This window comes from Hordeum vulgare, chromosome 2H, assembly GCF_904849725.1.
Source record: "Hordeum vulgare subsp. vulgare chromosome 2H, MorexV3_pseudomolecules_assembly, whole genome shotgun sequence".
In the NCBI taxonomy this organism is placed as follows: Eukaryota; Viridiplantae; Streptophyta; class Magnoliopsida; order Poales; family Poaceae; genus Hordeum; species Hordeum vulgare.
The window spans coordinates 585630406-585644159 of NC_058519.1; the positions used below are offsets into that span (position 1 = coordinate 585630406).

At 46.1% G+C, this 13754-nt stretch overlaps 1 protein-coding gene across 2 annotated transcripts; it reads right to left on the reverse strand.

Annotated features, from left to right (window-relative positions):
• Window positions 1–1254: 1254 nt before the first annotated feature.
• On the reverse strand, window positions 1255–5833 carry LOC123427464 (E3 ubiquitin ligase BIG BROTHER-related-like). 2 transcript variants are annotated; one of them, XM_045111520.1, is made up of 8 exons: window positions 5660–5833; window positions 4977–5132; window positions 4164–4392; window positions 4010–4074; window positions 2866–2910; window positions 2447–2571; window positions 2037–2145; window positions 1255–1584 (listed from the first exon to the last, which is right to left on the reverse strand). In XM_045111520.1, the coding sequence occupies exons 2-8, from the start codon at window positions 5124–5126 to the stop codon at window positions 1546–1548; spliced, it is 762 nt and encodes a 253-aa protein (XP_044967455.1). In that variant the 5' UTR covers window positions 5127–5132; window positions 5660–5833; the 3' UTR covers window positions 1255–1545. The 2 variants fall into 2 exon arrangements, with proteins under 2 accessions (XP_044967455.1, XP_044967454.1); XM_045111519.1 differs by lacking the exon at window positions 5660–5833 and having other exon boundaries at window positions 4977–5630.
• Between the last annotated feature and the right edge of the window lie 7921 nt (window positions 5834–13754).

Consider the following 13754-nt stretch of genomic DNA (forward strand, 5'->3'; position numbering starts at 1 on the left):
ATGGCTTCGGCATCCCCATGCATTCTGCTAAATGGTCCTTCAGGTCCCTCTTTTATTTCACAAGCGCGGTTTGTGTTAGGGAGACCCTTTGTCCCCTATGTTTTTCATTCTAGCTGTGGACCCATTCCAAAGGATTCTTTCTAAGTCTACTAAGTTGGGAATTATAGCTCCACTTCCGATGAGGTGTGCTTGGCTGAGGGCTAGTTTCTACACCAATGATGTGGTGTACCGCTCATTGTCAAGGGGCTCAGAAGGATTGATATGCAACTTATTATTGATAATGGTGTTTGCAAGCTAAGAGCTTGGAAAGGGAAGTTACTCACATGGCCGTTAGGCTCACGATTGTCAAATTGGTGCTTGCAACCACTCCCACTTATTTTCTCTCTGCCTTTGTACCCAATGGTTGTTTCACTAAGAACTTTGATAAGCTAAGAAGAAATTTCTTTTGGAACGTTGAAGAAGAAACACAAGGGGGTAAATGCCTAGTTAATTGGAAGTGCATATGTTTTCCAAAAATGGATGGGTGGGGAGGGGGAGGGTTAAACACACTATTGCTTTGGGTAGAACCCTTCAACTACGATGGATGTGGCCAGCTCCAACTCTTTGATGCTCACACCTCTATCTATATTGAAAATGGGAAGAAAATGAGTTACTAGAAGTATGGATGACTAGATGGACAAGCTCCAATGAAAATTGTGAGAGAGACTTTAAGCTTGTAGAATTGAAGGTGGTTATAGAGGATTAACTCAGCTACCATGATGGATTCACCCATATCTCATAGGACTAAGGTTTAAAATATCACTTGTCGGCGATGGCTATGAATCTAGATGCTTGCTCTAGTTGACCGGATCATTGAACCCTTACTAACCATTGTACATGTCTTTTACATTAACTATACTTCGCACATCAACGCAAAACCACCGCCAAAACCTAACCTGTAATATCCAGCAAAAATATCTAGTCCGAGCTAGGCCAATGAGCTCAGAATTTTTGTATTATGTGGCAACCAATTATGTACTAGCATATTTTACTGCCTACTAGGGTTGTTGCGTGTGTGGAATTTTATTCCGGTGAACGTGACGGAAGCTTTCTAGTGGGATATATCTTCTTGTCCCCTTTTCTCCAACATACTTATATGTCCATCCATTTAATATTAACTTGGTGCCTCATCAGGTTGGTTCGATCCCATCGGAGCTCTATTCATCCAAGGCTCCAAGCCATGGAACAAGAGAATACTGAGAGGCAACCCAGAGGAAACATGCCAACGGTCACCACTGCACTTTTTTCTTTTCAGGGAATAGGTCACGAGTACACACAAGTCTGAAACCCGTGGGAAATCCCAATAACTCCAAGTCACACAACAGCTAAACTCAACATGAGCATCTACGGATCTACCTATTTTATTCTGCTGATGATCGATGCAACAGAAGCCCCGGCTCATCTTATGATGTACATCGTGTTGCCCTTTTTTTGCGGACTACGTAGGCGACGATGTTTCTTAAGCATGTTGACATTGGCCGTCAGATGAATCTACGGTCTTTGCTGTCACGACCCGAAAACCTCCTTGTTGCAAACGGGGCATACCTGTCAACGCAGCACAATGAATTGAATTAGGCTGATCAGACGTCAAACATCTCAAGAGAAAATTCCCACACACAAAAACAGCTAAAGAAAACGGTCATACTGCCGACAGCAAAGCATTACAGGACATCCCCTGCTTTATCATTAACAATTAGGTGGGTTGTTTCTTCGAGCAGCATCATTTGTTCTAAACTATATCTACAAGATTTCTAGCCATACCTTCCCTTCCAATCGGGGCAAGGAATAAACTGTACTTGGCAAGTACACAAAGGATTCTGAGCTAGCGTCTGACTGAATTTAACAATGAATAAAGATCCAAGAAACAATACGGGACGGAGGGAGTATATGGCAAGTAGCAATCTGCTCATGCTCACAGAAAACTACAACAGTCCCTAGAAGTTCCAGCGGAAGCAATACTCATCAATAACGAAAGCTGCAAACGCAAGGTAGCTTACCTTATTGATCTTCAACCATTTCGCAACACAAGTTCGATGGTACTGATGCTGACAGGGCAATGTAGTCAGCTTGTCGCGGTTCTTGTAAGCCATACAGCATATCACACATCTGCTTGTTTAAACATCAACAGAAGAAGGTGGTTATATGGTTTGTTACTTGAAGTATGGATTGATATGAGCATATAAAGCATACACAGAAAATAGTGCTCCACCCTAGGAACATCACATGCTGGAACAATGTCACATGATAAACCTTAAGATTACAAAGATACTACTCAATGGATTAATCAGTGAAGCAGGTTCTTGTGGTAAAATGGTGAGTAACTTGTGCATAGCTGTCCACCACAATTGCGCACAAATTTATATCACATGTTCAACAAAAAAGTGAACGAATGGGCTTGAGGACATACTCATCATGTTTTTCCTTTCTCGAGAATATCCCAATTTTGTAAGTTGAAGACTTAAGTAGAGCTATCACATCTTCTGGCAACCCTTTGCTATGGGTCCCAATAGTTTCCCCTAATTGTTGCAGTTCCTGTAATAGATTCAAAAATTGAAGAGGTATAGCATGTAGCATCCCATTTTTATGTATATAGAACATAGCTTAACAGATGTCGAAACAAACGGATGCGGGTTTTTTTCCGTACTACTTACTATAAACAAGAAAATACCTATACAATTGTTATTAACAATTCACATCAAAGACTAGAAGAGTCCTTTCAGAGATAATATATATCAGGGAACCCAAAATTTAACTGGTAGTGGGGCACAGCCCTTGATAGAACATTAGGGAATATACTGGCCAGACAAAGCCCTTGATGCTACACACCTCATAAGTCATATTATCAGGATCAACTCCATCCTCCGTTAATACCTACAGTGGAAGATAGAGGAAAACACATATTAAATAAAATATAACTAGAAGGTGACACGCACATTTGCATCGGTCCTTTCTCAATATGGTGTTATATTCTTACATGCCTAAATTTTCAGAGCCTTCAGCACATGATTATATTTCATATGAACACATTATAAAACTGTAAATGTAGTCTTATGTAAAAAGATCCGCGCAAAATGGTACTGCTTCCTTCCATTTATGCAAGGCCAATTAATCTTTTCTCAAGTTAAAATTATTTAAAATTGACCAAGATTGCAGGAAAAATATATCCGCATCTACAACACCCAATGAAATATATTATGAAAACATACTTCATAACAGATATAGTGATGTTGATTTGGTATTGTAGATGCTGATATTTTTCTATAAACTTATCAAACTTAAACATGTTTGATTTAAGACAAGACTAGTTGACCTTGTATACATGGAAGGAGGAGGTATTATTTTTACTTGACTAATGTAAATATTATTCTTTATGTATACCCAGAGTTGTGCTGAGGGTCGTAGGTATTGTTTGTTCCCTAGTTGCCACATTTTAGTTTTACATTGAATTCACATATAAATCAGATAAATATACCTATTTTACTTTTTATTCCAGACTTTGTGTAGATAGATCTATGTTTTTCTCCAGTAATAAAGTTGTACAGCTAAAGTGAACTAGTGCAAATTTGAAAATTGCCACCACGTCTGTCTTGCCGAGCCAGAGGCCATACAAATATGATTTACCTTAGTCATGATCCGTGTGAAGCATATAGAAAGCAAAACAGATTTCCCACTTGATTATTTCATGACATCAACCAATACAACTACCATACGATCTGAATACTTCTGGCCAAGTTGGACATTAACTTTAATGTTTGGGTGCAAACACATGTACGCATGTAGCTATGATGTCATATGCAAACACACGTACCTAGATTTCATATTAGATTTTATATCTCCTCCGTTATAATTAGGACCCACCATATATTAACAAACATAAGAATTTAGCGTATGTGGAATAACATTGTGGCTAGTAATATAACAGATTACCCGATGCAAATCTGTAGAATCAAAGCTGCCGAAATTAAAATACCTGAGAAGATCTGCTCACAGAAGTATTGCCATTGTTGGATGTTGAAAAACCTGCAGGCTTTCTTCCTAAACAGGTGTTTTAACAACATTTAAAAGAGGTACCATATTGAGTTGCAATATACTGTATAGAAGAGTACTAGTAGACAACTAATCACCTTCTTTTCTGTTGTTTTCTTCTATTGCTGCCTTAGCGATTTGGTCCTCCATCGCCTGCAAGTCTCTAGCTAAAGCTTCATCGACAGCTAGCTGTGACTCATAATTTGCACCTCTTGTTAAACTTCGCCCACCCGATTTCCGTGGATGGCCACAACTAGAACTAGGATCGGAATGTGACCTAGATGAACCACTACCATCATTTCCTTGGATTAATTGATACACTATTTCCTGAACAGGGTGTGACAATAGGCAAGTTAATGAGAATGTTCTGTCAATTTTTGTACTACTCTGTTTGTGCTACAAACAAGAAAACATATCTATTCCGCCTAAAAACTTTAAATGAAGAGTCCACATGTTTGTGTCATTTGGTGAACCAATGGCCCATTTGTATCTGTTGACAATCAATTAGTTTGTAATTTTGCAATGTAAATGCCATGAAAAGGGTGTACAGAACATGAATGTGTCAACTCCGAAAGATGAATAATTTGTATGGCGTGTGATTTAAGATAACTACATAGGTACAAATATGATCCACTAGAAATGGTCTACATCATATTACTAGACCTGGTCAAGCTTGACATAAAAAAAATGAACAGCTTTGGCCCTTGGACAAAAAAGACATTTGGTTGAGATCACTATGCACAAGACAACATAAAACTGCAGCATCATACCCTCCCCAACGGACAAATGTCTAGGACAGAATATCTGGCTGAGATTTCTAATGCAAACCAACAGGAGTAACGACAACAACGCGCAAATCAGGACACGATGGACGCAACCAAATAAGATGCGGACAGGGGACGGCACCAAACCTGATCTTGAAGAACTTGTGCAAGATCAACATCATCTTCAAAGAAGCACCCCCCGAAATTCTCTTCAATTGCATATGGTAAGGGGGCATCCATATAGTACACAGCCGCTTCCTTCTTCCCTGTTGTATCGTGTAGCACCTCCATGCTCATGAGAACCTGACAAGGGAACAGGTAGAACATTGCCGGACCATGCTAGATTTGTGCAAGCACCAAACCCATAATCATTCTTCTACCAACTGAAGAACAAGGAATTTACTACACATTATCTCAGGCTTCTCAGCGATCGACTATTGGAGCAAGTGAAAGAAACCCCCTTGCGTCTTGAAATGATAACTGAAACCTTTCTATTGGGGGGGAATCCGGAGCAACTTTAATTAATACAGTATCACCAACACTAAGTACTGCACTAAACTACAGCAAGGCAGTGTGTGTGATTCCGAGTCCCTCTTGGAGAAAACACACGGACGGACAGACAAGCGATGGGCGCGGAATGCAAGAGGGGTTCCATTCCACCAGCCGATGCCCCTAATGCCTCGGATCTAAGCAACTACTACACGATCTCTCCCCCACGAGCCACAGATCAAGCCGCCTGACGACCATTTCTTTCCCGGAAAAAATGGGCATTTTCATTCGCGAAACGAAACAGAGCCAGCGAATCTGCAGGAGTGGAAGTGGAGGCTCACCTAGGAACGAACCGGGGGACGGGAGATTTTGGAGGATGCGAGGGGGGCTGCCGAGTAAAGAGGGGAGGATCGAGGGGCGGTCAAGAACAGAGGCCGCCTTGCTCGGCCCCCTTTTCGCCTCTGGGCTTCGCTGTGCGGACTGCGCAGCTGATAGCATAGTCGGGGGGAAAGAGAATCAAATCATGGTGGTGTCTCCTCTCCGCAGCGCGGCTGGGAGGGGACGCGTGCGCATGGCATGGGCCATGGGCCACCCTGCAGGCTACACCATATCGAAATATTATATGGAAAAAGATTACGTTCCATCGGCTGATCCGGTTGATCCATCCACCGCCCGCTCGTTCGTTGGATCTCGCCTCGATCATGAACCATTTCTTGAAACTGGCTCGTTGTTTCAGAAACTGGAGCGTTGTTTCAGGAACGGGGGCTGAAGCTGGAGCACTCCAGGTTCCTCGTCGTGGCTCCTCTGCTACCGGGGACGAGCCTGCCGGAGTCCGCCGAACCGCCGCCGCCGTCGGTCCTCGCCAGCTCGCCGGATCCCCACCTCGCCGACGAGATCCAGCCCCTCGCCGGATCCCCACCTCGTCGGATCGCCGGATCCCTACCTCGCGCGGCGAACGGGGAGGTGTGCGGCGCGGACGCCGGCGACCTCCCGTCGACGGGGAGCTTCTCTGCCTCGCTGGAGATGCGTCCCTGCTCGCGCGCCCGACTATCCGTTGAGCATGGATCCCGGCTGCAACGTGACTTTTGTTGAAAAAATTCCTGAAACTCGACCGTTGTTGCAAAAAAAATCTTTGTAAAAATACCTATGTTAGAGAAAGACGAAGAAAAAAAATCTACAACAAGCAAATTGTTTCTGAAACTCGACGTTGTTTCAGGAATTAACGGATCCAAAGTTTATTTCTTGCAACAAAGCGAAAGTTTCCGCAACTCAAGCGTCATTTCAGGAAATAACTACTGACCATGCGGCGGGGATGCGGGGCGTTAGATCGGCATCCGACGGCTAGTTAGGTGACGGATAATTTTTAAAATCATCTGCGGAAGCGTAGCGTTGCCTATATTATATGCGGCCATCATCACCGGACGCATGCGTGATATTAGCGGCTGCCGGCGCCTTTTGATGGATCGGATCAGCAGGTGACCGTGAAAAAAAAAAGATAACACAGTATGAGTAAGAGAAACTCCAGCCTTTAGAGCCTCAAGAACATCATCGAACCTAAAAAGTTGATGTTTTGGGGGTCAAAAAATTCAACCGACTAGAAAAGGGTGCATCTTTCTAACTACACTCCATCTCAATCAAAAGTTAAGAAAATGATAAAATGGGCAAAAAAATACGTGAAAAGACGTGAATCGTCGAAACTTCGCTTCCAACATCCCCAGTACGGCGGGTTTCGTCTGGGTGTGCCGGCGCTATTTTGGCATCCTGAGGACATTAGGGGCGTGGCTAGGCCGTTTTTCGACACCCCCCAAGTCTAATACCGAACCTAAAAGGGTATTCTGGAAGGCATCCTAAGGACGCGGCTCGAGTTGCTCTAAGAAAGCAACTCCAGCAGACCCCGTAAAAGACGCAAACCCGTAAAATTCCGATGAGTATGCGGGTTCGGCCCATTTTTTCGGTCAAAACAGAGCCTGCATACTCGTCCGGCCGGTAAAAAAAATTGTCGCGGCCCGCAAAACGCACGCCCCGACCACTATATCTACGGTTCCGCGGCGCGTTTGTGGGTCGAACCCTATCCCCCGCCGCCGTCGAGCCCCCGCGATTCCCCACCCCTTCTTCACATTTCTCGCCGTCAGCGGCCACCTCCCCCGCCTCCAACCGCAATGTGGAGCTCCGGACGCGGCTCCGGCAGCAGATCCGGCGGCGGAAGCGACCCGGAGCGCGAGCGGCGCGGAGCCCGGAGGTGGACCAACCGCGGCATGTCGCCGCCGGCGAGCTTCCTCGTCCGAGAGACGGAGGAGTACGACCATCGGCATGGCTCGTCCTCGGCCACGGGCTCGTCCTACGCCGATAGCTCCTCCTCTTCCTGCGCGCGCCCTCTCCCTGTGAAGAGGCAGTGGTCAGAGGAGCCGGAGGACGTCGTCGCCGTCGAGGAGGAGCCCGAGGAGCTCGGTTGCCGCGGAGTCGCCGGGCCGGAGGACTTCGTCGCCGACGTGAACGCGGTTGCGGCCGCCATTGCCGAGCGTAGCTTGCACGAGGAGGCGGAGCGCCGACGCCACGACGAGGAGATTGAAGACCTCCAGTGACGGCAGGCAGTCGAGGCCAACCTCGCCACCAAGGCGAAGGACGACAAGTGGCGGCGCATCCGCGAGGAGGAGAGGGCGATGTACATTGATCTCAGCAGCTCCCGCGAGGAGGACTGAGCTCGTACTGATGTAGTATGTTGTATGTAATATATGTAGTATGTAGTATGAACTTCCCGCGAAACTATATTTTCAAATTATGCAGTTTCATCTACGGTTTCTGTTTGGCCGCGCTAATTTTCGATCCGTAAACGAGATCTTCGTGAAATAACAAACGCGTTTTGCGGATCGAGATTTTGCGGGGTCTGCTAGAGTTGCTCTAAACACACATGTGTTCATACAGATACACATATCTATCCCTACTAATAAAGCACCTACCGCTTCTATCGTCCGTCGCGTCCGTTGTGGCAATTTTTGCATAAAAGCCCCTGACGTTTTGTGTATTCAACCCGCACTCCTGATTTGAGTGAACAAAAAAGTTTCAGTTTTATATTAAAAAAACACCCAGCTCACATTATCCATCCGTCCTCCACCAGGTATCCTCTCTCCGGATCCGTCCTCCACCACGGCCACGAGCACGCTCCTCTCCGGCCCGTCCTACACCGCGGCCATGAGCACGCTCCTCTCCGGCCCCGTCCTCCGCCGAGGTGCGTCGCCGCTCCATCACTTCTGGTTCGTCAAGGTCGATGGCCCTGCCGACGCGACGGATCGGCTTAGCTCCTCTTTATATAAGCTCTCCTCAAGGATTGATCATGGTGATGCTTCTTGGTGTTGCAGCTCCGGCACGACGCAAGGGAAGCGCAAGTACCTGCTGTTCAATGAGGAGCTCGTCAAGTCCACGATGCAGATATACCGGACCTCCTACGCTTTCAGGAACAGGTACAGAGCAAATCCCGCCCAGATTTCGTTGGGTTAGTTTCTGGCTTCTGGTGCCCGGCCTCGATACGAGGAGTCGTCCTCCGCCATAATTCGGCTGTTTTCTCAATCTATACAGGATCGTCGTCGCCCTTTCGAAGCTCCATCTCCTCCCTGCTTTCTTCCTGTGGTGCCAGCCGCCAGGTACCAAGGGCCGGCCCCCAGCACGGTGGAGCTACTCTGCTACTGCATTTCCTAAGGGCGTCCAGGCGCGTCCTCGGTCCCAGCCATCCATCATCAAGATCTGGTATCATGTGTCTTTTTTCAGTGATGTGAGTTAGCCTTCACGATGCACTTCCAACTCTGTAAAATTTGTAGCTGTAGTTGGCATGAGAGGCGCCTTGATGCAAAGCTACATGCTTACATGAGTGTTGGCACTTGAGCTTGTCACTGTGGGGGTTGGTAGCAAATGAATTTGTGGAGGAACATAGACTAACCTGATTATTGACCTCCAAACTCTGTGTGGCCTGACGCTTGCATGGATCCATCTGGACAGCATCCTCATTTCTCCTTTTTCTTGTCTCCGCTGAATCAGTGGCACACACCATGTGTGCACCTGGCATGGAGCAAGTTGCGTTCTCGCTGGTTCCGGCAGGAACCGATAGATGCGGAGGAGCAAAAGCGATCGGAATAGCACTCGCGGGGTTATCGCGGGTGCCGCCACTCCAGGGCGCCACAGAGAGAATGGCAGCGGTTGCATTTCTCTGGGAAGGTTCGGCAACGGTTTCTGATTCTGTAAGCATTCGAGGAGGGTGGGCAAAACGGATGGATGGGGTTTCATTTGGTATCCAATCAGGTGACAATGTAAATCCCTGAAAGCAAGTGGAAATACTAATTACAGAACAGAAGCAGACTTTGGTGGTTGTGGATTTGGACGAAACAGAAGTGAAAACAGGAGTTACCAGTACTAAGTTGTCATTTCTTTCAAGCGAACGATCAACTTCTGATACAGCTGCAACTTCTCAAAGTCTTGCTTGTCATGAGTGGGCTTGATAAAGTTTGCCTCCAGCACCCCGGCGACGCCTCTACCTTTACTGCTTGCAGAACTCAACACCCGATGGAAAGGCTGAACAGAGTTAATGTAAACAGTGAGATAATTATTATTTCTGAACCAGGCTCAGCCCCTTCCCAAACAATTAGACAAATAAAGATAATCAAGACGTGATTAAGTTGAGCTTGTTTTGCTGTTTATAAGCCCATTGATATCTTGAAACAAAGTAAACACGGAGAGAATGTGAGGCTCACCAATATAAGGCGATTCCTATGGTAGATATTAAATCCATGCACACTAATTGTTGGAGCGCCGTTTAAAAATCCGATGCTCGTAACAACCTCACCCTGTATTAAGCAAGTGGACACAAAAATGAGCAATGTAAACATGTCGATGCAAGAAGGAGCATTGAATAAGTTTAGTAGTTCCTTGTTGACATGATTATAGTAAGTGAACAGGCAATGTGGGTGAAAGACGTGAAACTTGAAAAAATAATAGTGTATTTCAAGACAAACCTCTTTTTTCTAAGGAATTCTTGGGGTGTATAAGAAACAGCTTGCCGATATATGAGGTCCGTCGCAATGTTGTGGCGCTGAATTTCTTACATGGCAGCTCGGGCACGTCGCGCGTGGAGGCTTGCCGGGGAGTGGGGTCATTTGTCCTATCTGGATGCTGTTGCTCACTTCTGTGTAGCGACCCGACTCAAGACGAGTCAAGCCTCTGGTGTTTCCGTACCATCCCAAGATCATGCTGGTACACACACAGTACATAGTGTATATATTCAAGAGTTCAATCACACAGCTTTATTAATCGAAATCTCATAAAGAGTACTTTATTACAATAAGGATTACAATAAAGTGGCTGAAGGCCATCTCATGAGATATCTAACGAAGACTAGCGGAAGCATCAGGTAGACGAGTCCATCCGACTCCAAGGGCATGTCGCTGAGCGTAGATCGTAGCCTCACTCCTGGTCGGAAAAGTACTCTGCAACATGATACGTTGCAGCCGTGTAGGTCAGCATATTGAATATGCCGGCAAATCATCAAAGAGAGGAGTAAAAATGATAATCAACTATCTCTACATGCATATTTGGCCAGTGGGGCTAAGTTTTGCATCAAGCCAGTTTTATCCTACAACAAGAGGGATTGGAAGAAAAATATTACTACATTGTTTGTTGTTAACGAGATGGTTCCGCCAACCAATTCTCGTACCCGAATAGTTGTTAACACCCACATCATTATTAAGTTGTGTCGAGAGTTCAGGGGAAATACAATGCCTTCGGCTCAAGTTGTCCATGACCGCCGACACGGCTAATCGATTAGGTTGGGCACTCTGCAGAGTTTTGCACACGTTCCCCACAAGATTTGATCGCCTCCGGGTTTGTCCTCGCACTTCAGGGTGTTTGAAGACCGGATGATCGAAACATGGTCTTTCAACGGGTCCCTCTGAATCCCTGTCGGTGCCCATCCATTCCTACCGTTCTTCTACATCTGCTAGCACCGCCTGTCCAGAGTCGCCGCGTTGTCCAACCAAGCCAGAGTCCATAATGACTTGTGGCTGTGCAGGTAAGCCTTGAGTCTTGAAGTCTCCGTCCGTCTCTTCGATCCTGGGTGAAGCTTTCCGCAGGATGACATGGCCGTCCCCAGCATCCCGGGCATCCACTGGGTTCTCCAGGGAGCCGATCAACCGTCCTTTACCCAGAGTTGCATTGCGTCCGAGGTCTTGAAAATCTTGTCTTAACCGGTCTTGATTATTTAGTCAACCTCGCATCACTCGTGTTATGCACTCAACCGAAATCCCGTCTACTCAAGCATAGCATTAAGAAATTGTCGTCCCGGGGCCAAGTATCGGGGTTGTTGTGTGCCTACCACATGATACTACAACTTACACTAAAGTTTCCAAGTACCTAGGCAGCATGCAATCGGGCAAAGAAAGGTGATCTACCATGCATCGAAAACATAGGTAAAATAACATGATCAAAATAACTTGCCTTGATGATAGTTGTCTTGCTCGAGCGCTTCTAAGTAACACGCTTCGCACTCCGGATGATCTACCGATACAAACACAAAACACACCATAAGCACTACAATCAATCCACAAGTAAAAAAATAACATCACAAGTAAGGATTTGCTAAAGCCTAAGTAAAAGAATTCATCACGTGCCGGTATGGCAGAAACTTGTTTCTGTTGAAAACACCAGTAAAAATACTTTAAATTTTTTGAAACTTCTACCACAGTAAGATTAAATCACTAGGAAGCAGTAGCAAAAAGAATCAACTCAAAATCATTTTTTAAACTCCTGGAATAGGCAAAACAAGGTTTAAACTAAATCTGATCTAACTTATATTTGAAAATTTCAAACATATACAAATTATAAGTTTTTAAAAACTACAGAAAAATTGGAGTCTACTGGAACAAGAATCAATATCATTGGAATTCGGGATCAAAAGTTGTGGCCAAAACAAAACAGAAACTTTCTGTTTTTGCAATTTAGACAGAAAAACTGAAGCTAACTAGTAACTAACAGAGGGGTACACGTGGCATGTTGTGGTAGGCTGCGGGGGCGTTTGTTGCATGGTTTGGAGCAAACGGCCTAGTTCTAACAAAACTTGCTGGTTAAAAGTACAAGTGAATTAAAAACCGCCGGTTTTTCTAATCTAAACCGAAGAGGTATTTAGGATCTAATCTACACCGTTGAGTAGATATCTAATGGCTACAAAAAAAAAAGAAAACAACAGAGGAGGAGAGGAGTCTACCGTGGCTGTGGCTGGTACTCCCGCGGGGGGCGTCGCCGGCGAGGGTGAGGGGGCTCCGGGGGCGTTGGAGGGGACGGGGCGGCGGCGGTCGTCCTCCGGCGGGGGGGGGGGGGACGTCGGGCGGAGCGGAGAGGGGCGCTGGGGTGGCGCTCCGAGGGGCGGCCGAAGTGCAGCAGGAGCTTCGGCTCCGGCGGGCGGTGGCAGGGGCTTGGGCGGCGGCGGTTCGGCGAGGGCGTGCTGGGAACGGGGGCGGCTCGGGGTGGGGTACTTATAGGCCTGGGGAGGGGAGAGGAAAGGAAGGGAGAGAGGGAAATCGGAGAGGGATCCCGAGGTTCCTGGGGAGGGGCTCGTTTTCGGTCTGCAGCTTTGGAAGGAGAGGGAGAAGATGACCGACGGGGGAGTGGCTCGGGCTGTGGGTCCCATTGGGAAGTGAGAGAGAGCGGGGAGGGAAGGGGCGGTCGGGCGAGTCCTATGGGATTCATTCCCTGGCGGCTGGGGGGATTCGGCCCAAGGCCTAAAAAGCGCTCGGGGCGGCGGCTTAAAAGAAAAAAAAAGCTTTCCTATTTTATAACTTTTTTCCGAAACAGAAAACAAAAGCGAAAAAAAGGAAATAAATCAAAATATTTAATATAGGGTATTATGTACCAAAAAATCAGAAAAAATATTCTCTACCCGAATAACATTTTTCCAAAGCAAAAATAAAAACTTTAAAAAAAAATTCAGAAATTCTTCAAATTGCTTTATTTTCTTTTTGCAATTATTTTTGCAAATAATCCTTGGGTTTCTTGGCTCAAATATTTCAGAAACTTGCCCGCACTTTGGAGGGTCATTTTCCTCCGCTCTCTCCCTTGCGTGCAAGAGAGTATTTCTCCGGGCTTTTCTCGCGCGAGGAAAAATGGACATGCAAAACAAAAGACGAAAGAATTCACGTGCTAAAATTTAACTCAATCAATATGCATAGATGCTTAGCTACAATGTAAAACATTCCCAATTAGGAAAATTGGGATGTTACAAACCTACCCACCTTAAGATGAATCTCGCCCTCGAGATTCGGGTTGGCTAGAAAATAGGTGCGGGTGGTCTCGACGAAGATCCTCTTCTCGTTCCCAGGTGGCTTCTTCCTCGGTGTGGTGGCTCCACAACACCTTGCAGAACTTGATGATCTTGCTGCGGGTAACTCTGTTGGCAGTCTC